The 26,235-nt window shown below is 40.6% G+C and overlaps 1 protein-coding gene across 5 annotated transcripts in view; it reads right to left on the bottom strand.

The window, feature by feature from the left end:
• Nucleotides 1-26,235, bottom strand: part of col14a1a (collagen, type XIV, alpha 1a) — a 165,764-nt gene that overhangs the window by 77,178 nt on the left and 62,351 nt on the right. For all 5 annotated transcript variants that reach the window (XM_085422276.1, XM_085422275.1, XM_085422274.1 and 2 more), the window contains 8 exons: nucleotides 25,656-25,778; nucleotides 19,762-19,911; nucleotides 16,733-16,849; nucleotides 13,089-13,235; nucleotides 11,569-11,643; nucleotides 9,004-9,143; nucleotides 6,498-6,621; nucleotides 34-177 (listed from right to left, as the gene is read on the bottom strand). In XM_085422276.1, the coding sequence (XP_085278402.1) occupies nucleotides 34-177; nucleotides 6,498-6,621; nucleotides 9,004-9,143; nucleotides 11,569-11,643; nucleotides 13,089-13,235; nucleotides 16,733-16,849; nucleotides 19,762-19,911; nucleotides 25,656-25,778 (1,020 nt within the window). The remainder of the gene's footprint in view (nucleotides 1-33; nucleotides 178-6,497; nucleotides 6,622-9,003; nucleotides 9,144-11,568; nucleotides 11,644-13,088; nucleotides 13,236-16,732; nucleotides 16,850-19,761; nucleotides 19,912-25,655; nucleotides 25,779-26,235) is intronic.

The following is a 26,235-nucleotide window of genomic DNA, read 5'->3' as shown; positions in this document are numbered from 1 at the left end:
TTGCATTTCAGGATTAATGACGTAAATACCCACCCTCCACCTGCATCTCCTTGGACACTTTGTTGACATCGTCTTGTGAACGTCCATCGGTCAGAACGACCAGGACTTTGGGAACGCCCCTTCTGGCTCCCGCCTCTGAGGTGAAAATAGACTCCTTCACATGTTTGATGGCTCTACCTAACAAGAGACAAACCAGAAGCAGCATAAAGCAGAAAACTCACACACATGTTTTCGTTTTGTTACATTACACAAATGAAGCACGGTTCAGGCAAAGCAGTGAAGTCACACTTGTTCCCGGCCAGATGGCACCAGTAGCCTTCAGTAAACTTCCCAGTCATCAACTTAGTCAAAATGTTTAAACGTTTTTTGAACATTTGTGTGTATAAGTTACAATTAAATACAAGTTTGAAATCATTTTCAAATCATTTCACTTTTTCCCCAAAATGTTTTCTTCCTCTCGGTTCCTGTAAATAGTGTTTAATACCGTTGCTGACCACTTTTAACACCTCTCTTTAGATTTGTAGCTTCATATTTTCACATTTTGGAGCAGTCATTTTATCATCAATCATGTTTCCCAAGCGAGGCTCGATGCTGATAAATGTTTTGGCAAATGAAAGCTATTGGAACCACGGATGTCATCTCTAATCATCTCAAATTCTCTTCCCCACATCAATCAAAGAGGTGAAACCATGTGACCTTTGATGCAATTTTAATGGACCTCCTAATTTATTATTCCACTGACATTAATAAAATACATTACTGACTCCATAATTATCAGACAAGTGACCCAAAAGCCCCTGAAATTAGATTTAGGCTGAGCGATTAGCATTTAGAAAAAAAAGAAAAGCCAGAAAACAACTTGTGTGGCGTGTATCTCAATGACACCCAAAGACAGAAAGATAGACAACGTCACAATGTGGTTTACAGCATGCTATCAAAAAAATTAAAAGTCACTTGCTAATGGATGTAATCAGTCAATAAAATCTGTCTAGACAGTTTTAAAAGGTTTCAGGAGCCACCCACAGCAAAGCAACTGAGGGGATTTCTGTGCACACCTGTCAGTGAATTTAATGATGATTTATGTGCATCACTGTGCTTTAAGCACCTTGAAAAGTTATGCAAAATAAAATTCAAAACAGCAGAAAAACTTTGTAGCACCTACAGCACATTTTTCTTTATAATTTTTCCTTCAGGAAGCTCCTTCTGCTGCCATCAGGTAAAAGCATCGAAAAATTAACTCTGAGTAGGTGACGGATGGTCATCTAAATAAAAGAGAAACTTTTACGTTTTTTTTTCTTTTTCATTTATCACAAATGAATGCATACAGAGCACCAACAATAAGTCTAATCAGTCATACATTGGTAGGTAGTTTCTATTTAATTCCATCATTTGCATTTTGTCCATTATAATTAGCTGGAAATGATTAGTTGAGCTGTGCTAAATGTTGCTCATATCCAGATGACCTTTTCATAATAAAAAAAACCCCATCAGTCCTTCTCTGTCCTCTTACACTCTCATCTCTCACTTCTCATGTGTTTCCAGGAGTTATAACAAGAGGTGCAGACTCAGGAAACTTTGCACTAAAACCAGCGCATCCATACATGGCCCGCCCATTAACTGATACTGCTAAACACTGGTATTAATTCTTCTATGTGTGCATGATGTCTTTCAATTTTTAACCACACTCCACATCATATCTTCACTTTCTCCTCTTTGTTTTTTTTTTTTAGAGTGAGCTGTCACTGATGAAAAATGATAGAGTGCTTGGCCTGTAAAGTGTTTTGATGTCAGATATCTGCCAGTGCTACATCTGTTTCTACACTGTCTTCTCTTCGTGATGGGTGAGACAGCAGCTAGCCAGGCATGAAGTGACACACTGGACAGAGTAGGAAAGAAGGAAAGTGAGACAGGGGAGGGGCTAAGTGGATCGTTGAGGATAGGAAAGAAGACAGAAGAGTGGATCCAGATGGGGAGAGCAAGTTAAAAAAAAGTGATAAAAAAAATTATTGCAAAACCAAATCATGTCAGGACAGCTTGAGTTGGAAAGCCCATCATCAATCAGCGATTCATTATTTTGAGTGTGTTTGTGTAATCTGTGTCATTTTACATTTGTTCTGGTGTCTGGCAGTTTACCAGCTTTGTTGCTGTCACTCAGAAAGAGAAACAATATGGGAAAACAAAAGATGCTTAAATGTTTTAAAATTCAAAGGCTTCATGCAAAAGAAAGAAGAAAAAAACAGAAAAAAGTTATATTGCAGTAGGAAACGCTCCCTCCCTGTTCTTTTGTGGCTGTAGGTGGAGGCTGTAATGTTCCCTCTGGAGTATCATAAATGGACAGAGCCATTAAATCCTCTAATCTTTAAAAAGTTACAGTAAGCTCATGAGAGTACTTAAAATTTTAATCAGGGTCATGAAAAGCATTATTGAACATATACAAAGGCTTTAGAAAGGGTTTTATTGGTTTCACTGGTTTGACTAATGTACTGGTGGAATGAGTTTTATAGTCACCGAAACTCATTCATACACTAATTCTGAATTCATAAAGGAGTCATAAACCTAGATGAATTGAGTGAGGGTCCCAGAAGACTGCATTAATACAGATGAATAAGGGTGCTTTCTTTAAAAAAAGTCACACCCTTACTAATATAATGTATGACTGGCCATTTTATTAGGTATGCCTGATCAATTTAATAAAAATGTTTAATCAACCAATCACACTGCAGCAACCCAATGCATTTAGCCTTTTGTCAGCAGATCTTAGAGAAGAGGTTCTCAGAGTGAGTGAAGCCATTGCAGGGGGGGGGGGGGGGGCTGTAGAAAAAAAAGAAAAAAGAAAAAGAAATGCTTGGACGCTGCTCGCATAATGGACAGGCTTTTTTTTAAGGGGCTCCCATGCAAAGGCAAAGCATAAAGAGAAGCGTTGCTAAATATGCATCCAAACCAACTTCCATCCAAGCCAGAGACTAGAACATATGATGAAGCATATCTTGCCCTGGGCTTCACCTCCACAACAGCTGTCGTTCCAAGGTAGGTTTCCCCTGTGTCGGGAGCACACACTGGGCTCTCCAAATCAAATTCTTGATTTTGAGTTCACAAACACTTCTTATAAGACTAACTACTCCTGCAACTGAAGGAGCAGTTCTCTGGGTGAAAATGCCATGTTGATGACAGAGGTCAGAGAAAAATGACCAGACTTCTTCTAGATGATGACAGAGGTCCAAAGTAACTCAAACAACCAATCATTAGAATGCAAAGGTGCATCTCTGAATGAACAACACATTGAACCTTGAAACAGATTGGCTACAGCCGCAGAAGACCACATCTTTGTCTACTAAACACAGGAAATCAGGCTACAATTCACCAAAACTGAACAACAGAAAATTGGAAAAAAAAACATTGCTAGGTCTGATAAGTCTCAATGTCCACTATGACATTAGGATGGTAGAGTCAGAATTTGGCATGAAAGGATGAATGCATCCTGCCTTGTATCAACAGTTCAGGCTGCTGGTGTAATGGTGTGAGAAAAAGTTTCTCGGCATACTTGTGGCCCCTTAGTACCAACTGAGCATCATTTAAACACCACACCTGTCTAGGGTTGTTGCTGACTTTCTGACTACAGCGTACCCATCTTCTGATGTCCGCTTACAGCACAATAACGCAACATGTCAGAGAGCTCAATCATCTGAAACTGGTTTCTTGAACATGATAATGAGTTCACTGTACTTAAATGGCCTGTACAGTCATCAGATCTCAATCCAATAGAGCACTTTTGTGTTGTGGTGCAATGGGAGATTCACATCACAGGTGTGCAGCTGACAAACCTGTAGTAACTGTATAATGTTATCATGTAAATATGAAGCAAAATCTCTTAGCAATGTTTCCAGCACCTTGTTGTATCTGTGCCATGAAGAATTAAGGCACTTCTGTAGTAAAGGGGTCCAACCTGGTACCATCAAGGTGTCCCTAATAAAGTGACCAGTGCGTGTATCGCTAAATAGCTGAAAATCAAAAGTAGCACATGCCGTGTCTCCTTAATACATGCACATAACTACACACTTTTACATTTGCTCACAAGAAGCTACAGAAACACAATTTGCCACGTGTATACTGTACTGCCAATCCGCTCCAGGGATTAACACAATTACTTGTATACAGCAAAAAATAAATAAAAAAAAATCTCAACACACACACAGTGTACTCATGTACATTGTGTATACAGGGATAAAGACTAATGCAGCTATATCTATGTTACATCAATCATTGACTAAGCCAGCCAGAGGCTCAACAACTTGTTAATGAAATGCGTAGTGACAAACAAAATCCCAGAATATAAGCCTCAGCGTGCTCTCTCTCTAACTTGTATCAGAGCGTACTGATGCTGGAACAGAAACTGACTATACAGTCTAAAAGGATGCAGCATCATTTACATATTGTTTATGAAATGGGTATATAGAAAAGGCTTTGCACTACAGGTTTGATCAGAATATGAATAAGTAGCTGTCGGATCTTCTTAAGCAAAAACCTTTGCAGGCCTTCAAACAAGAAACTCAATCCATGTTGCTACAGAAACAGCTCTGCACTCTCAACCAACTGTATGAGGTAAGGAGGCAGAACTATTTCTCAGAATTAATAAAGATGTCAGACTGAACTTATACCTAAAAAAGATTCCATCTTTGGAAATCCTACCGTAAACAAGTACACTTCCGAGCACATTTCTTCTACTCCAAAGGTCATAGGACGGCGATATAAAGTGAACAAACCACTTACAGTAAACATAAAAGGGCATTAACACTGCAGGGCTTCTTGCTGGCTAGCTGTTGTATTCACACAGATAGCCAGAGGCTAAAGGTTTAAAAGGAATAAAAGTACATATTTTGGGGGGCTTTGGACACAATGAGGGTCCCTAATGGGGCCTTTGAGGAGAATCTGAGGTTTGGAAAAAATGAAAAGGGAATAGTTTGGGTTTGGAGAGCAAACAGAACTTATGGATTGTATTGCAAGCCTCGGTTTTGAAAGCCAGAGGAACTGCTGACCCTTCCCTCAACGAACCAGAGGAGCAAAATGTACTGTAAGGAAGGGGAATTGGGTTTTGCGCTTTAGGCGATTTAGGCCTTTTCATTTTGTAACATTCTCTGTCCAAAATTCATTCAGCAGCATATCAACCCTGAGAAACACAGTCAGTCCTAAAAGACTATCCTCAGTGACAAGAGGAATAAGGATTTCTGCTGCCGACTGTCAGGCCCCCGCATAGTTCTGATCCCAACACACTGTAGCAATTCTAGGATTATATATGAAGTGAAAGAAGACACTGAGAAAGTGTAAATCTACAGATGATCTATGGCAAGAGCACCTAAAGCACCAAATAAACAACCAAATAAAAAAAACTAAGAATAAGGGGAAAACACAGAGGGGAGTAAATAAACAAACGCTAAGACCAAAAAAAGTACAAAACTAAGCACATAAGAAATCCAGTGAACAAATACCAAATGATAACCAATGCTACAAAACTCAAGCAATAGACAAAACTTCATAAAAGAGCAACCGGGGAGGATAAAAAAAACACAAGGAACCAAATATAACGAACACTAACTGAATTTCAAAGAGTAACAGAAACACAACTAAAAGCAAGAACCATGACCTCACAAAAAAGACAACAAGAGCAACAAAACTCAAACCCTGAGTCCAAGAGTGATACAAGTAAACTGAACATACCTGTGTAATTAAAACAGAGATTCATTATGTTTTAGAAGCTATATTATGAATATTGGATCACAGAGTACCCCGCGTTGTTGTATTCCTCCATGGATACGCCTCCGCAAACCATCACCGACGCACCACCCAAACAGTCAGGCTGAACGATGTTACAGAGCCTGTCACTTCTGGTATTCTATTGCAAATGCCACGAAGGGCTGGGCAGTGAGGGCAGGCAGTTCCTGGAGGATGAAGAAATTGATACCACTCACTTGCCCCCATGCTTGCCTGACCTAAATCCAATAGAACACCTCTGGGACATCATTTTTCAATCCATCCAAACCCCAAGGTTGCACCTAACAGTCCAGGAGTTCAGTGATGCCCTGGTCCAGACCTGGGAGAAGATACTCCGAGACACCATCCATCTTATTAGGAGCATGCCCAGACGTTGCCAGTCATGCTTAGAAGCACATACACACTACTGAGTACCATTTTGAGTTGCTGCAAGGAAATTCCCTCAGAATGGACTAGCATCACTTTTTCACTTTGATTTTCAGGTTGCCTTTGAATTAGGCCCTCTGTAGGTTCATCATTTAAATTTTTTATCAAAACGATTTGGCATCCTTTTATTCCTAAAACATTATCCAGGCCATAAAGCATGATTTTTCTCTTTTTCATCTGTGTTAAATTTTTGAGCAGTGTACTAACATAGATTATAATGAAAATGTCCTGCTAATAAATAGAGCTAAACAAAGGGAATTGCAGTAACTATCACCACTATAATCCTGCCATTGTGCTGTTCTAACCTGTCTTAGTGTTTCCTCCTTTATAGCTGATTCTCTGAATAGCCTCCAGCAGTGCTTCTTTGTTGCTATGAGAACTCAGCTGGAATTCGGTCCGAGCATCGTCGCTGAACTGAGCAACGGCCACCTGGAGAGAGACAGAGACACATGTCAAATAAAATTATGCAAATTTAAAGTGCCGTTTGCCTGAGCCAGTTTGGGTTTAAACTCCGTATAAAGGGAGAATTTAGAAAATAGTAAAATTCTGTCATCATCTGTTCACAGTCATGTCATTCACGATACTGCCACAAAGGGTTTTCAGGGTAGTTTCAGCCTCGCCCCATAGTACAAAAAACCTAAATTACACACAAAAAAAGCTTATCTGGCATTAGTCAAGTGTTATGAAGCCAAATGATTGCGATCTTGGTCAAACAACCTAATATCCACGTCATTATCACCAACACTCTCTGAATTTTTTCTGGACATTAACAACAGTATCAAACAGATATTGCTATTGTTCACTGATGGTAATTGTGTAATTACATTAATTGGGGTGCGACAAAATAGCCCCACACAGCGAATGTAGTGCAGATGGGTTTGTCTGTACATGATGCACAAGAGGCCTGAATATACAATTCACAGTTTAAGATTATAGCTTTATAGACGGGGCAGTGTTATCACCTTTTTTTCATCTGGTCCTTCCTGGTGTATTTAATATTTTTCACACTAAGAAACACTCATGATGCAAAAAGGGAATAATGCAACTTTTTCTACAAGCATAGGGGAAACTTAGGAATACATACATCCACATTCCCAAACTGGCACTGTAATCAGTCTAATATCCATACTCTAAGAGCGTCGGACAACTGTCATTACCTCCAGACTGCTAATGGTGCTGTTGTTGGCTTTGGTCAGCCTACATTACCCAGCCAACTCCCTCTTTATTGTGCAGCCAACTTTCTCACATTACAGCCAGCGCTCTGATGCTGGTAGCCTACTGCCAGAAGGTTATGGGGCACAGCAAGGTAGTGAACTCCTTAACAGCAGACATTACACAAATGAAACAAAAGGGTTTAGCAAGCACCTCTACAGTGTGATAAATGAACCAGCTGAGGTTTGCTGACACAGTGGGGGCCATGCAGGACAGAAGCGCAAATAAATGAGTTCACAGTGACAACAGGGAGCAACAGCCCCGAGTTAGAGCTTAGCATTACTATTGATGGACCTGATAAATGGGAGATAGTCTGAGGGAGTGAAGATGGTAATATCCCCCGTGGTAACATGAGTCAAACTTTTGCTCTGTTAGAATCACGTTGACAGAGAACCACTCACTGTTTATACCAGCTTTAATGCATCTGCACTCAACTTATTAAAATCACCATTTCTGCAGGAAAAGTATTGTTTTCTGGAACGGTGGCTGCAAATGAGTGGAGTTAACTCAATACCGCTCAGCAACAAGAGGTCATTCCAGAAAGTAAAGATTGACTCACGGGGAGTTTAAAGTTTCTTCTCACTTTCCCAAACTTTTCAACAGATGTAAAGCTTTGGTCCTGCTGATTTATCAGGGGGTTTTCAGGGTAGTGGTTGGCTCCAGAGCATCCTTCTAATATCAATGAATGCCAGTGTCAGCACCTTTCTTTCCTAAACAATAAATGATCCGAAGGATGTGGACTAAACTCAAATGATCTAAGATACATTATATGGGTAAAATTTCTGTTCTAATCAAATTTCAGTGGCTAACTTTGAAACAAAGAAAACAGTAGGTTACAGAAACTAAGTGGCTTTTCGATAAGTCCCCTCCATCCTCTCATTATCAGCATCCAAGCTCCTTTATTTTACTCTCCGCTGAATGTTAGTCTAGCTTCAGCAGATCCTAAAGCAAAAATTAAAAATAGCTTTTCTTTCTCTTTTTGGTGACTGGCTATTGGTGAAATTGGCTGCAGTGCATAATGGCTGGAGGAAAGAGGATGAGGTAATTCGCTAGAGCGGCAGGGGGTTGTAATCTATCTTTTTGCAGGGATTAACACCCGCATACACATAATTCTCTCGTCTGTGAACGAGTTCCTAACCCTCAGATTATACTCAGATATGCAATTAAGTTATTCCCTCATTATTATGGTTTTGAGTACAGCTGCATTTGGCTGGAGCCCCACTGTCTGCTATACATCATATTTCCCATGAGGAAAAATTCTTAAACAAAGAAAATAAATTGCAAAGAGACTGAAAGGAAATGAAAAGCCTTAGGGACAATTTGGATTTCTGTTGGTTAAACTGTGTAAACTGGCAAAACGGTAATTTTCACTAGACACAGGAATTTAGACTAGACACAACAACCACTAACAGTCCTAAATGTGAATCCAAGCCCTGCAAAGAGTCTCACTTCACTGTGAGTCAGAGCGAGGCGGTCAACACAGCATGACGTTTTAATCCATAAATCTTCCTTTCCCATGTAATGACAGATTTTTGGGGAAAACTGGTATGAATGAGTAAAACGAGATAAGTTCACTAAGAATGCTGTCATGTGACTGACCTGGGTGCCATCTTGTCCAATCAGATCCAGCGATCCCATGGTGCTGTAGAGGAAACGTGTAATCTTCATGAAGTTGTCATCTCCGATGGACCAGGAGCCGTCGACCAGGAACGCCAGGTCAGCCTTGGCCTCCTTACATACTTCAGACAGATAAGGGAGGGGTTTAGATTTAGTCAGCACAACGCTTTGTGTCTACACAAAAAAATAATTTCACACAGTGTGAATGTCAGCAGAGGACAAAGCGTAAGTGGAATATTAACTGGCTGCCTAATATATTCAGACTCAGAGTAAATATGCAAAGTATGAAGCTCTGCAAATATACATCTGCTGGAAAAGGGTAAATATGCAAAGACTAGGTCTTCAGAGCAATCTGCCAACTGTGGAGTTCATAAGATTAAAGGTATGGTGCTCACACATTTTTAAACTCTGATTTTTCTGAACACAAAATCATCTCTATCCTGTCTGGTTGTGCCGCTCTTATATATCCACGGCCCTGCAGCGACGTTTCCCTCTTTTATTTGTCTCAGGTTTCTTGATGACTCCCAGCAGCCTTTTCATCACTGCTGTAAAGTTGTTTTGTGGTTTTAACAAGTCTGCAACCTCCAAGTCTTTGCTAAATTTCTAACCTTGTTTATGACCATGTCAGTATCCATAAATTCCAATGCAACAAAGGAGAGGAGAAAACTTCAATGTTAGAGAGGATTGTTTGTGTTTCGGGTCTGCGTTGCCATCTGTCTTGAACATTTGACCATTTTCAGTAAATTTTCTTTCTATCTCTTCATGCGGCATAACTTTGTTTCTTTGTCTTCTCCCTCCTACGTAGAACAAAAACACGGTCCTTGTATTCTGTTTCTCCCATCTTTGCAGTTCTGTCCCGAATAAAGGTTGCCTGTCATTACAGATGGAGGCACTGGTCTGACAAAGGTCAGAAACTTAGACAGAAGCGCTTCCAGGCGGGCTCAGCAGGTGTGTCTTTCACTTTTGTGGACCTCGTGTTGTGGTGCGACCTTTTACCTGAGCTCATCAGACAGGAACAGAGGAGGACAAAGCCTGTCTGGGTAGTAGGTGAAAGGGTGGTGGACTCAAACCCCTTCGTTACTTGAGCTTTCGATTTAAAAAAAACATTTGAAAAACATTTTTGCTTGTCCTAACTCATGAGTCATTCACAACCCTGTTTGGAAAAGAAAGAAAGAAGCTGTGTGCTAATAAAGACTAAATTGCAAATCATGTTTATTAACTTGAAAGCATCAAAAAGAGAAAACAAAAGTTGAACTTGATTAATTTCTTCAGATTAACACTGAAATTATAGTTTTGGAGCAACACATGCTGCTCTCCAGATGACTTTTTTTTGAGCTTTGTCAAGTGTGCTAAATCGGCATGTATTACAACAGCATGGCTCTTTAATAAAACAGCCCAAAGCTAAACTGGCATGCCAGCTGTAGAGACCTGTCACCTAATAAAAGAGCGTACAAAATCCTATATTAAGTATGGCTTTATAAGCATTTTGCATAAGAACAGAGGAATTAGGCTCCTTGCTCTCCAAAGGCTCAAGTGTTATTAAAAAGTTAGTGACATCATATTCATTATTGGCTTTTTAAAAATGGTTCAAATGCCTTAATTTGACATGCTCTCTTTTTTAATGTATTAAAATAGATATAGTGCTTGGATTGGATGTGTTTTATTACGTAGATTGTAGTTTGAATTTATCAAGAACAGCTGAGGCTCATTTTCTAAATTTTACTTAGTGATTGATCCAGTGAAGAGAAACTTCACAGGTATCATAACTTGCTGGTCAGCGGTGAGTCAAGTGTAACCTGCATGATTTGAGGAGAAATAAAGCTGAGTAAGAGTGATCAGATTAGCCTAGCTGAGCCTGTGGTAATATGATAAGAGGTTACTTTTCTTCATTTTGGTGTTAGCTGCAGCAGAATCAGTATATTTCACATAATTAAGTCATTGTGGAATAAAAATGTCTGAGATTTTCCTTTAGCACACCCTAAATTTACAAGCCGACTCTCCAAATTTCCTTATGATTTACTGTGTATGTTCAGTTTCAGTACCACAGCAGAGCGGTATAGCACGTTGGGGACTGTGCCTTCTTCTTTCGTGCCTCCGTCTCCCTAGCATCCTCCTCTGTCACACCATCTGCATGCCCTCAATCACTACTTTCTCTTTGGTATTTCCCTTTTCCTCTCCTCTGGCAGCTCAATCTTTGGCATCATTTTCCCAATATATCCACTAAACACACTCTTCTGTCTCACATTCATTTTCCTAAGTTGCTTCAGTCGCATTTTTCCTGCACACACAGGCAAAATAAGTTCAGATAAGAAGTTCAGCAATTACGTGCGTCAGTTTTACAGAACGCACATGTTTTGTATGTAAACAAACTATTGAGAAGGAATGTATTGGCCATTTTTGTTTTTCAAAGTACACAATGAATACACCAGGTGGGAATAAGGAACAGAAATAAGATGGATGTCATATTTCCTCTAAAAAGACATAATATGTCAACTGCAAGGATTATCCACCACATTGAACATAAGAGTATTAAAAGCTTCATCTCACCCTCTTTGGCTGGTGGGATTGTGGGTGGGGGCTCCGTAGTGGGTGGTTCAGTCGGAGCCTGAGTGGGTGCTGCAACTGGAAGCACGCACAAACACACACAGAGACACAGAGATAGAAGGCAAGGTCATCAATCATGACGACAGTGACAAGTGGCACCATCAATGGGGTCTACATGCAGACCGCAAACACACACTTGTGCATGAGCACACAAACACAGCTGGCACACTGAGACATAGCAGTGGTCTGTTTCTATTAACCTTTCCTCCAGCGATTGAGCTCTGGAGCTTTACAGAAAAAAAGATTTCTAATGCAATCTGTAGATACTGTACATACGCAAAACAGCTTCTGTGTTTTATTGAGTTTGTCTTTTGCTCCATTTTGGAATTATTTCAGATTTGAACTTTCTAAATTGCTTCTATACATCCTAAATTGGGGACAGCACAAGTGATTTTTTTTTTATCAGTCTAGCATCTATTGTCTGTAAGACTCAAAAACAGCCCCAAGTTAAAGTCTGTGCCTCGGTGTCAGATTACTTACTTTGGAGAAAGTTCTGTCAAACCAGAGAGCAGTAAAGTGAATCATCTCGGAGAGATTTGCTACTGCGCAAAGAAGCGACACACACTTTGTAAAACTGGATGAGATTATCTCAACAAATGTTTCTTCGGCTTCCACACCACACCGCTGTGGTGACAAAACAAAGATATGTAGCCTGCTTGAGAATATCTGCTTGATTGACGCAGCTGTCACTGAATGATAAACAGTGAGGAGTTCAGGTGAAATTCGTGCCTTCGTTACCTGACGCTGTTTCTTGCTTTTATTGTGTCTTTTCACCCTTTGAGCTTTATCGGTTGTTTACAGACTTACACAGATGATATGGAAAGGTGGCTGTTGGCTGTGTGTAAAAGCAACAAGTACAATTTCAAGTACTGAACTTAATATAATTATGACAATTTGTAGTCGATACTTCTCTTTGCTGTGGCTAACAGCTAAAGGTTTTGATACACAGACACACTCGTATTAATTACATTTACAGTGAATACATCAGTGAAATTTCACTTGTCTATAGACCTTCAACTATTTCCAAAACCAAACAGATTAAGTCATCCAACAGATGTCTTGCTACATAGCAATGTGAATATGAGAACATATCTATCTATTCATTTTTTTTGGTATTCCTGGTTTTTACACCAGTCTTCTTGATCCCAGGAGCTGTGTGGTTCACCTCACCTCATTAACAGACCAATGAACTGCACAAACACGATATGTTTTCCGAGAGTGCAACCGAGCAAATTAAAGAAAACCTAAGCTACGAGATGTGCGACGAGATGGCTACAGTGTGCAAAGAGGGAAAAATATACATAAGATGGAGACGTAAAGGATTAACTGATTACATTAGATGAGAAATGAGTAAAAAAGAAATAAGAATAAAACTTGCAACCCCTTTAAAAATGTTCACGATAAATAGAAATGAATGAAATGATCGACAGCTTTGACATAAAACAAACATAAACCCAGCATACGTGTCATGTCAGTGATGGACACAGAGGGTCCCTCCGTTTCTTGTATTTGCGCGTGAACGCTGATCTGGTATTGGCTACTAGGAGTGAGGTCGTAAAAGCAGTGTCGGGAAGCTCCACCTCCCAGCCTCACTTCCTGTCTCTGACCATCTGCAAGGCAACAAGAAATAAAAGAGCTGATTTAGAGTGATTAAAATTCCCAGTAAAAGTCATGCACGCCAAACAGACTGAAATCGCCTGGAGATGCTTTTTAGACGAACTTTTACAAAAGACACACCTTCATTTTCATCTGTGTTCTCAATGAAAATCTAAGATAATATTAATAATGTATTTTCTAGCAGATTAGGGTAAATATAATCAGATTTGAGTCCGGTTTAAGGCTCTGATGAAGCTCAATGTTTTGTTGACTTTACAGAATTAACTGTGATGCATCAAAATGATTCATTCTCAGGCATCTTTTTCATGATGAAAGCACAACACACACACATACACTGGTTGAGAATCCGCCACATGTGCCGCTTTCACTTCACCAAAAAGGTAAGCGAGAAAGTTTTCAAAAAGTGTGGGAAAACATCTTAAATCAACTGAAAATCAAAATAAATCACGTTATTGAGCTCTTTTGTCTTCTCTTGACAATTTCCCCTGGATTGCAGACTGCAAACACGTACTTTGTAGTGTCTGTTTTGACGGGCTGCAGAGCGAGAGGATCACAGAGAAGAAAAGACATGAGAATTTATGTTGGCAGCCCAAAAGGTACAAACTGGAAACTCGCGTATACAGTACACACTCTAATGGCTGCCATTTGTCAGTTTCATTTAGTCTAATTTTATTTCCTAATGTGTCTCTCATCTTGGAGGTTGACAAATTAGCTCCTCCTCCACGCAGGAAGCAGCCATAGATAATAAAGTTTAGGGAAACAGCTGTCGAGGCTCCACGCGTTTCCATCCGAGAAGGTGTTTAAGCAGCTGGCTGGCTCTGCGTGGATTAAAGTAAATCTCTAAACTTTCGACTTCAACATCCCACCGCTACTCAGGCAGGAGAGGGAGAGAGAGACAAAGACAAATCGAAAAGTTCGCGAGGAAGACGGGAGAGAAATCTCCCTTCTTCCTGCTGTCTTCTTCCCTCGAAAGGCAATGAAATGCGTGCACAAATCACACGCCGAATTTGTTCGTGTCTCTAATACATTTATCAGCCAACGCTAGCTTCCAATTTAGTTTAATCAACAGCAACCACGAACCTGAACGCCGTCGGAAAAATCTATTTTAAAGCAGAGCCAAGATCTGATATACATACACAGTGCATTCCTGTTATTCAGTTTAATTTTAATAAAGCTGCATTCAATTTTGTTGCTGTGCTGTCATTGCTTTGATGTTGTGCACACTGCCTTGCTTGCACACCAAAGCAAATCAAGATCATTGGTAATGGTATTAGTCACACCTGCGGTTTCTTTCCCATGGCAAATCAAATGGGTGGAACCCATTTACCAACTACGAATCTCACTGAACGGCAATCAAGGAATAAATGACAGGATATTTTCAGGCTTAATGTAAACCCATGAAGCACATACGGTAGTCCAACCTGCCTGCTACAATATGTTTTGATTTTTACTGCACTGATATTTCAAAAATAACCCTGTGGACTAAGCAGTGACACTTGCCTACACTAACAAATTATTTTGAGGATGACCACAAATCTATACAGCAATTTCTACATGATAGCCATCTCTGAAAAATATCAGGAGGGCTTTAGATTTTATATGAACTTGTGGGATAGCCCCCTGAGGACGAATAAAAATAAAGCTCCGACTTGAAATTGTTCACTGTGATAGGATGAGTTCCAAACTTCTCGGTCAACACAACGTGGGTTTTATATTTTTGTCAAACTATCACAAAGCTGGGGTTAAACACAACTTTTTTCCTTGGCTGATTCTATTTAACTAAAACATATTTTTCCACTTTCTCCTTTTTGTGCGCCCTCCTCCCTTTGCTTCAACCCCCTTTCTTCCTCCAGCTCCCTTTTTCCATTGATTAATAAGGTGATCTGTGTATTAAACAGCGTCTAAAGGTCACATTCTGTGTCTTTCCTGGTCTCATTTCTGCTGCGATGACATGCGCGATTCTCAAAGCAGTTTCCTCCCATGTCATTTATCGAGCATATCATATCTCCCCTTCCCTTCTGCAAATAGCAAGATTTACGATGATCCCTCACAGCAGAAACCAGTGCCATGTGAGAATGAAACAAATATAACACGTATTTCCCCAGTTGCTCATATCAATATAAATCAACATGAATGTGAAAGGTACCCGTAACCAGTACACGTGTCCTGAGCTGACTGGTCTTTGTGTTAATAATAAACAGAGGAGACATTTTCACGAGGATACTGCAAACCTTTGAGGACACACATTCAAAAGGTCGGAGCCTGAATCCAGCTGCATCACCGCATAGCACAACTCTAGTAAAGAGTTTGATTTACTGACTGAACTGTATTCCAGATACTTAACTGGCAAAAATATTGTTTCTCACATGTTGGGACAACTGGGGGGTGCACAGTAAAAATGTACGTATTGACTATGTGTCTCTGCAGAGAACTCCTGCTTGTTTCTGGGATGAAGTTTTATTACAGTAAAGGTGAGGTGGGGTTCAGACCATATTTCAGAGAGTGAGCAGCTTGTAACAGGTCAAATTACCAATGGACTAAATTAAAATAATTACACTTTTCACAGATACAAGTATATGCCAGTATACAATATAATTAAGGTCTCAGTCACACAGGTCTGGAGATGAGTCGGCAACCATCCGATTGCATGATGTTGCTGGCTGCTGCTGTTATCATCCCATTCCAACACGTTTTCTCGACCCAAAACGTAACGTACGACGCTATGTGACAAATCCTCGGTATGTTACGCTCTCGGAAACATGAGAACAGTTTGGAATTAATCGACACATGTATATTTATTTTACTTCCTCATCATTAATCACTTTGGAAAACACTATCTAAGCCGATTAAGACTGTGGTTAAGGTTAGGATTAAGGTTAGGGTTAGAGCTGGAATACACGGCTGGAATGTGTGTTACTGCCGGGAGCGTCATTCTGTTAGACTCCATCCGCAATCTGGCGCGTACCATAGGGATGCAGAAGGTTACCTTTCTCGTTCCTGTGGGACGCCTCAGGACGTAACTAATTGTCGGTATGTTACGTGTTGGGAATTAGAACAGTCTCCCCATTCATGTAATCTTAGAGCCTGGTTACCGTGTGAGAGACCGACTTGTCAGCAAACACTTGCAAACCACTTGCCAAGTGGTACTGAACTGGTCACCTTGAAATAAAAGTTGCACCTTTTGAAATCTGTTGATTGAAGCAGGAAGGCACCTTCCTAATTCAATCAACTTTAACTTTGATGGCAACCATTCTCTGTCTCCAGTTTGCAAGGCATTCAGAGAGTAAATGGCGAGTGTTTGTAGACATGTGCAAACACTTGCAAACCACACAGCAATCTGCTAACAAGCAAAGCAAACACAGGGAAAGTTTTTGGTGCAGCACCCTCAGCTAGCAACCACTCGCTAACTGGGTGGAGAATACACATTCTTCCCTAGTGAATGGAGGTTGCCAGAGGGTTGTTGACAGGTCTTAAGAGTAAAAGTACTTACTGAGTGTGGACTGTATAGAGATTCTGTATATTGTAGTATGTAGAAGAGGCTGCCACTGAACACACATGCTGTTGGGTCGCACCTGGTAGGCTGACAAGCCAGACACACCAAGGAATACTAGAGAGAAACAAAGAGTTGTAGAGATGATAGAAAGGTCAGATTAACCTCTAGTTTTCAATTTCCAATACACTCACTAATATGCATTTCGTAATGTCTCTCTCTCTCTCTCTCTCTCTCTCTCTCTCTCTCTCTCTCTCACGCACGCACGCACACACACACACTATTACTTCCTGCTGTCCCCAGCCCTTCCACGCACCAAACAATGAAGAGTTTAAGTAGGAGAAATTTTGAAATCCCCAAACAGAAAGCTCTTTTGCAAAGCACTTTAAGGGAAATGTAAACAGTTATTAGTGTTTCGGACAAAATGAATTGTCTGGATTATGTATGAAACAGAAAAGTGGTCAGAACATTAACAGTGCACCAAGTGTAAATAGTCTAAAACTTTCAGCTGGGTAGATGTTAAAATAAATCATTAAGTAACAAAATTAGTCAGCGTTGATGTGTCTTGTGGGGGAACAAGAGACATTATGCAGTGAAATGCAAAACAGCTGAGCAGTTTTAATAGCTGAAACTTGTTTGGTAGTGTTATTTGAGTGTACCACAGGCAAGCAAACCTCCCTGGAGTCACTCTCTCTTCTGTTTTCCTCTCTCTCCCTCTCTCGCTCACTCTTGTTCTTTCCTCCTTGTTAACAGAATTTGCTGATGATATAAAATAAACTCGGCTCTTGTGCCAGTAAATGGATATTTTATGCCGGGACCATATGGCAGGTGCCTTATTTTAAATACTTTTGAATAATGCATAGGGCAACCCATCATTTCTATTAATAATATGCAAAGATGCACATAAACTTACTCTCATACATACAAACATGCAACATTCACGGGGCACTGGAAGACACCTACAAGCTGGTGCTGATGCACATGTGGGTGCAGCAGCATGCAGATAAACACTGCGTTAAAATAATGTCTGATTTTGGCTTCCTTTGCTACAACTTGGATGAAAAAAAGTCTTTGCACCCAAAGGAAAAGTATATATTTAGTTGATTCAGGATGTTTCTCATCATGCCTTTCTTTTCATACTGGAAAGTTTGAGTCAAACCTCTCTTTTTCTTCTGCAAAACATCATGAGACTCTTCTGCAGTCTTGTGCTAACCTATATGATAAAAGCTCCAGCACCCAATTTCAAAATATATTAGGCTTTGTCTGAGGGAAACAAGTTAATTTCATTCACTGGTCCTACGGGTACTAAATTTGCTTTTTATGCTACATGTTAGTATGTGCAAATTACTTGTGCAAACATGCCATATAACCTTCTGTTGATGAGGCTGCCATGAATGCAGTGTGCCCGGGGAAATATGACACTATAGCCACCTTATTAAAATGACAAATGATTCCATGCACTTCCCTTTATAAATCAGGGTTCCCCCAGAGAAGACCAAACTACTGGCAATGAATTTAACTAAGCACTGTGTAACATGGGGAAATGCGATACATCTGAAAATGTATCGGCACATTGAGAATTGATTGCATCTCATATGTGTTCTGTTTAATATTTAGTGATGACATATTTTCTTGATCCCTGGCCAACAGTGTAGAAAAACTAATTACAGCATGAAAAACAGTACTACAAGCATAATGCGGTAGATAGCATGGATCCCAAAAGAGTAACATGTGGATAAAGTTGAAAAACAAAATACATGCATTCTGTTAGTCCTGAAGTCACTGCTAAAAATTTGTTTCCACGCCGGTGTCAGAGTGTAAAGTTTATATATGGAAGGTGGTATAATTTGCATCCCAGTGCCTCGTGTTTTATCTTTCTCTCTTTGTGAAAGCATCTTTCATTATGAGTGCTTTATATAGACAGGAAGGCGTGAGGGAGTTGTAAGTCATCCTACTGGGGCACAGAGAAAAACAGATGAAGGATGGCACATCACTGCAGCACAAATTAATAAAAAGAAATCAAAAGCAGCCCATTTATTTGCAGGTGATATGCAACTTGATTAATCACTCGGCTTTACGTGTCTCAGCACTTTGCTTCAGAGGGAAATAGTGTGGTGATGACCTATTAAAACTACAGTATAAGCTTATTTGCATTTACCCCACCACTTGAAATTAGACCTTAAACCTAGAAAACCGCAATAGATTTTGAGAGAGGGATGATAGGGCAGTTTTCTGAAAACTCACATGACTACACAGAAACATAAAGAAAAAAAAACTAAAAAGACAACATAAATGAAAGCATGCATGCAGTGCTTTTTAACTTTTCTCTTTTCTCTCGGTGTCTCAGCCTCCCACTCTCTTCATCTATTTGTTTTAGATGAAAGAAGCATTAAAGCCTGCATTAGTTCTTACTGCACCTACTGATACCAAATCTATATGCAAAAGAGATTGTTCTCACCGCCTGCAAGGAAAATATTAATATCCATCTGTCTGTTTGCCAAAGTCTCAATGGAAATTAGAGAGTATGATATCAGCAGGTGTTTAATATGCATGTTGTACCTTCCCCACTTTCCTTAAACTACTTTGCTTTTCTGCTGCCGTCTAATTGCCACACAACGTTTTGTGGCAAATTTATAATTAAAAAATTTCCAGCTGATGGTGACATCCCAATAAAGCTCCTTTATTCATAGGGGGTTGCTGTGGCAACCCCTTGTGCATGTTTGATTTGGTAGATTTTTACACCAGATGCCCTTTCTGACACAACCCCAAAGGGATTTGTGTTTCCTCCCGGGATCAAAACAGACATCTTTCACTTGGTAGGCGAATGAGTAAATCCCCGAAAAATATAATAACTTCCCAAAAGTAAGTCAATGTTTTTTCAATGAAAGTGCAATTTAAAATTATGCTTGCATATGTTCACAATCTTATGGTAATGAACTGTAACAGCCAAGAGACTGTGAGGGATAACGAGTTCCTCAGCATTTACATTTCTGTGCTGTTACTTGCAGGTTTATGAGAAGGACACTTACATGTCTTGGCATTTATTAGCTGTGGCTCACTTTCTCCTGCAGGGTAGGAAGCCTTGACTCGGACACTGTACTCTGTCCCACTTTGTAGATTGACAATAAGCATGGAGTTCACATCTTCATCCACTGTTGTCTCCAATACTGGACCGTGAACTGAGAAGAAGACACATACACACTGGTGTAAAAAGGAAACAAACAATGATAAACGTTTTTGATTTTTTTAAGGCACACGCTACAAACAAGATAAACACAAAGATATGACTCAGCCGACTCAGGAGGGGAAAGCAGTACTCTACTTGGACTGTGTATAGTGTGGGTGGAGCACTGATGACTTCAACTGAGGACACTGTTGGATGGTGGAAGGAATACTTCAAGGAATTCCTTAATCCCACTGACAAGTCTTCTGTAGCGTAAGCAGCGTCTGGAGACAAGGCGGACAACTGATACAGTGGGGCAAAAAAGTATTTAGTCAGCCACCGATTGTGCAAGTTCCCCCACTTAAAATGATGACAGAGGTCAGTAATTTGCACCAGAGGTACACTTCAACTGTGAGAGACAGAATATGAAAAAAAAATCCATGAATCCACATGGTAGGATTTGTAAAGAATTTATTCGTAAATCAGGGTGGAAAATAAGTATTTGGTCACCTCAAACAAGGAAAATCTCTGGCTCTCACAGACCTGTAACGTCTTCTGTAAGAAGCTTTTCTGTCCCCCACTCGTTACCTGTATGAATGGCACCTGTTTGAACTCATCATCTGTATAAAAGACACCTGTCCACAGCCTCAAACAGTCAGACTCCAAACTCCGCCATGGCCAAGACCAAAGAGCTTTCGAAGGACACCAGGAAAAGTATTGTAGACCTGCACCAGACTGGGAAGAGTGAATCTACAATAGGCAAGCAGCTTGGTGTGAAAAAATCAACTGTGGGAGCAATCATCAGAAAATGGAAGACATACAAGACCACTGATAATCTCCCTCGATCTGGGGCTCCACGCAAGATCTCATCCCGTGGGGTCAAAATGATCATGAGAACGGTGAGCAAAGATCCCAGAACCACACGGGGGGACCTGGTGAATGACCTGCAGAGAGCTGGGACCAAAGTAACAAAGGTCACCATCAGTAACACACTACAACGGCAGGGAATCAAATCCCGCAGTGCCAGACGTGTTCCGCTGCTGAAGCCAGTGCATGTCCAGGCCCGTCTGAAGTTTGCCAGAGAGCACATGGATGATACAGCAGAGGATTGGGAGAATGTCATGTGGTCAGATGAAACCAAAGTAGAACTTTTTGGTATAAACTCAACTCGTCGTGTTTGGAGGAAGAAGAATACTGAATGGCATCCCAAGAACACCATACCTACTGTGAAGCATGGGGGTGGAAACATCATGCTATGGGGCTGTTTTTCTGCCAAGGGGACAGGACGACTGATCCGTGTTAAGGACAGAATGAATGGGGCCATGTATCGTGAGATTTTGAGCCAAAACCTCCTTCCATCAGTGAGAACTTTGAAGATGAAACGAGGCTGGGTCTTCCAACATGACAATGATCCAAAACACACCGCCCGGGCAACAAAGGAGTGGCTCCGTAAGAAGCATTTGAAAGTCCTGGAGTGGCCTAGCCAGTCTCCAGACCTCAACCCCATAGAAAATCTGTGGCGGGAGTTGAAAGTCTGTGTTGCTCGGCGACAGCCCCAAAACATCACTGCTCTCGAGAAGATCTGCATGGAGGAATGGGCCAAAATACCAGCTACTGTGTGTGCAAACCTGGTAAAGACCTATAGTAAACGTTTGACCTCTGTTATTGCCAACAAAGGTTATGTTACAAAGTATTGAGTTGTATTTTTGTTATTGACCAAATACTTATTTTCCACCCTGATTTACGAATAAATTCTTTACAAATCCTACCATGTGGATTCATGGATTTTTTTTTCACATTCTGTCTCTCACAGTTGAAGTGTACCTCTGGTGCAAATTACTGACCTCTGTCATCATTTTAGGTGGGGGAACTTGCACAATCGGTGGCTGACTAAATACTTTTTTGCCCCACTGTATATCTCCGGGGGTGAGGTCACTGAGGCAGTTAAACAATTTCTTAGTGGCAAGGCTCCTGGGGTGGACGAGGTTCGCCCTGAGTTCCTGAAGGCTCTGGATGTTGTGGGGCTGTCTTGGTTGACGTGCCTCTGCAATGTTGCTTGGAGATCAGAGGAAGTACTTTTGGATTGGCAGACTGGGCTGGTGGTTCTCATCTTCATGAAAGGGGACCGGAGGGTGTGTCCAACTAAAGGGAGATCAAACTCCTCAGCCTGCCCGGGAAAGTCATGGTGCTGAAAACGAGAGTCCGTCCGTCAGTCGAACCTCAGATACCGGAGGAACAAAGCGGTTTTCAGTCGCGAAACACTGGACCGGGTCTTTTAAAGGTTTGCCCAACCAGTCTACGTGCGTTTTGTGGAATTGGAGAAAGCATTCGACTGTGTCCCTCAGGGAGGTGCTTTGGGTGTATGGGGTGTTTGGCTCATTGCTACTGGCAATTCAATCCTTAAACAACCGTTGCAGGAGCTTGGTCCTCCATTCCTTTTGGAGCCAGTTCGAGCATTTGACTAGAATGTCTCTTTGGCATCTACTGGGTGAGGTATTCCACTGGGAGGAGGCCCTGGGGGCAGATCTAGGACACGCTGGACAGATTATATGTGTCAGCTGGCCTGGGAACACCTTAATATTCCCCCTGAAAAGCTGGAGGAGCTGGGCAGGGAGAGGGAGGTCTGGGCTTCTCTGCTTAGGCTGCTGCCCCTGCCTGGCCCAGATAAGTGGAAAAAAAGTGATGGATGGATGGATGGAAGTCAAAACCAACTATTCGAGTATCTTCGAGTAAACTAAGCCTCTAACAGTATAATATTAGAATGACAATAATTCCTTTCTACATTTTAATATAAAATAATGTTTCCCTATATTTCATGTGTCATGAAATATATCAAATGCTTTCAGCATGGATTGAATCAAGACATATAATACACATTTAAGCCCCTGAATGTTATTTTGGTTTAGCACTATATAAATAAACCTGAATTTAATTATATACACAAACACACGAAGCGATGCCCTCAACTTGACTACTAAATTAAAAACAAAGACATAATAGTAACATTCTGTATTAATGCAGCTTTCCCAGATAACTGCTGCAAAGTGTTTTACAAAATAATAACAACCTTGAATACAGAGATTAAAGATTTAAATTAAAAATGAAACAAATACAATAGAATAAATAAATAAAAACAGATAAATACAGACAGAGTAGCAATTATTTTTACAGCACACAGCCCACTGGAACAATGTGAAGGGAAATAAGCTGTGTGTTTGCATGTGTGCTGTGCATTTTAATCATTTGCTAAACTTAGTGTGTTTATACCTGTATTAAGTATATGGTAGCTGTATAGCTGCGTGTGTGTAGGAAGGCACACACAGACACTTTTCTTCCCTCCATGGCTCTTACTGTGAAAACAGCAGCCTGCTGAAAATTATTTCTCTTCAATACAATTTCCTAAAATCAGCAGTCTGTCCTGCTTAAAGCTGGATCCTCAGAGACACAGTAATTGTGTTTAGATGACTAAAAACAGACATGGAAAGGAAAAATGGAAAAAAAACCTGTTTTGTTTTGGAAAGATGAAACAATTAGAACTAGAGAAGCAGTATGACAGTGAAAATGGGCTTTTGATGATGCCTCAAGACAAAAAATAAATAAATGAGTTAGGGTAACGTCTTATTTTAGTGCCAAATGGTGACATTTGCTTTGAACTTCATTTTAAAAGAAAAACTAAGAAGCCACTATCAGGAAAACCAAAACACCTTGAGAGCAGTGGCGGCTGGCCCATAGGGGGCGCTCGGGCTCCGCCCCCCCAAATGTGGAGGAGTAAAAATATATATTTTTAAAAAATTCATCAATGATAGTTTTACTATGTGTGTGCCCATATACAGCCAGGCGTATTTTAACATTTTCACCAGCTGACTCATTAAAGTTCAACCAACAAACGGTGTTTTTCTTCTTCTGGGGCGCTCGTCAAAGCGCCCTTGATATGCAGCGAAATAGCCTATCATTAAATGGTTGCCAGGGGAAAATAATAAATATTTGACCTATCAGCGTCGCTGAATTAAATGGTTTGGGGGCGCTTAAAATTGCGCCCCTGCAGAAAACGCGCGAAGATTTGCTGTTCTAGAATTTTACCTCAGTCAGTAGCCTAAGTGAGCTATAAGGTCAGAGAGAGACGATGGCAGCGGTATTGTTAACGGTTGAGGCACAGCCTCCCCCAAATTCGGTTAGATCGCTTCTAACCTACCCTTTTGCCAGAAGGACAATGGCAGAAAAACTGCAAGTTAAAGAGTTGGGACCTGACAAGCCCGAAATTCAACTAACCCAGGCAACGAAGGAGAAGTCAAAAGCATACAACAGGACTTTTTGTCGGAGTTGGTTCCAGCGCAAGTCGTGGCTGACAGGCTGTGGAACAGCTAATGCACTTTTTTGTTTCCCGTGCATACTGTTCTGATGGAAAACAACCTTCAAGACACATTCACCGAAACTGTAAGTCTTCTTAACATCCTCATCACCACACCAATGACAACATCAGAATCGGAGAGGTGTTTCTCTACTTTAAAGAGGATAAAAACTTTCCTGAGAAACAATATGGCTCAGGATCGGCTCAACGCTCTGGCTATGCTGTCCATAGAGAAAAAACTCACACAAGAACTTCCTGATTTCAACACCAGGGTCATCGAGAAATTTGCCACTCAGAAAGACAGACGAGCAAAGTTCTTGTACAAATAAGAACCCTTAACCATATTTACTCTCTTTCTCCATCCCTCTCTCTTTCTCTCTTTAGCCCACCCCCCCAATCAGTTTACAGTTGTTGTTTTCAATAGTTATTTTTCATTCATTCATTCAAAAAAAAAAATCTGTTCATGTTCATTTTTACAAATCTATACAAATGGCCAGAATATGGTTGTTCATTTTAAATTTAAATTAAAATTGTGTTGTTTGATGTACTCATTAAATGGGTCATTTTAGTCGATATCATAAAAATTGCCCCCCCTGAGATTTTTTTCAGGAGCCGCCACTGCTTGAGAGCCTTTTGTTTTGTCAGACATTATGTGTCTGTCACAGATTTTTCAGTGTTGGGTCCTTAACAATCAGCTATACACGATATAAAACACACACACACACACACACGCACGCACGCACACGCACACACACACACACACACACACACACACACACACACACACACACACACACACACACACACAGGATACTTTCTTAGGTTCCCCTTGCTAGTACTACGTTTTACTCCCACTTGCCTGTAGAACTGTCTTAATTTCAACAAGATGCTGGAAACGTTCCTCATAGATTTGGGGCTATATTGACATATTGACATGATCAAAATGTTCTCCCACATTTGGTCTGTTTAATTGAGATGGCCATATTCAAGAAACCAGTTTGAGATAATTTGAGCTTTGTGACAGGGGGCGTTAACCTACTGGAAGCAGGAGTGGTCTTCTGCTGCTGTAGCCCATCCGCCTCAAGGTTTCATGTCTTATGTGTGTGCAGATCAGCAGTTCTGAAATGCTTAGACCAGTCCATCTGGCACCAAGATTCATGCCATGCCCAAAGTCACTTAAATCATGTTTCTTATGCATTCTGATGCTCAGCTTGAACTTCAGCAGGTCATCTTGATTTTGTCTACATGCCTAAATGCACTGTTGTTGCCATGTGATTAGCCATACCTAGCAGAGCCCTGAGTGACTGTATATTCCTTTGCTAGACAAAGGAAGGTGAAAAAGAAGGTATATTTAGATAGAATAATAGTAATAAACAGAATGTATGTGTGCGTGTGTGTGTGTGTGTGTGTACCATAGAGGGGCTGGTAGACGATCTTGTAACCCTCAACAGGAGACCGAGGTGGATCCCACGAGACCCTGAGGCGATTGAACCACTCCTCTGACACACGCAGATTTTCAGGAGGCAAGAGCGGCACTGCCAAAAACAAAGCAAAACCAGAACATAGAAGAGCTTCTAAGAACTGCAGCTGATATTACTAACACATGCTAAAACTTTAACATAAGAACTAATTCACCTAAGTCATCAGTTATAAAGACAATCAACCCAAGGACTTCTAAATAAAAATGATAAAATTAATGTTTAATTATATAAATCTGAAGCTCAGCGCTTATATTCAGCTTGATAGAACAATTGCTGTCCACTGGGACAGTTTTTCATGCTTTCAGCACTTGAGAGTCTTTGAATTTACAAGAGACGCTTTTAGGTGTTACAGGTCTAATATCCAGCCTTGACAGGGCTGAGTGTGAGTTGTGCACTTCCACATTAGAGAAATAACACATTACTTCAGGAACTGATTTAGGGAATAATATTCATCACTGAAAAAAACACACAAAATCATCTCTTACTGTACACCAGGCTCTGATGCATAATT

Source organism: Rhamphochromis longiceps, linkage group LG11 (assembly GCF_057381845.1).
Source record: "Rhamphochromis longiceps isolate RC_006_pf linkage group LG11, R_longiceps_female_GT1.1, whole genome shotgun sequence".
Taxonomy (NCBI): Eukaryota; Metazoa; Chordata; class Actinopteri; order Cichliformes; family Cichlidae; genus Rhamphochromis; species Rhamphochromis longiceps.
This window is presented reverse-complemented; position numbering and strand designations above follow the sequence as displayed.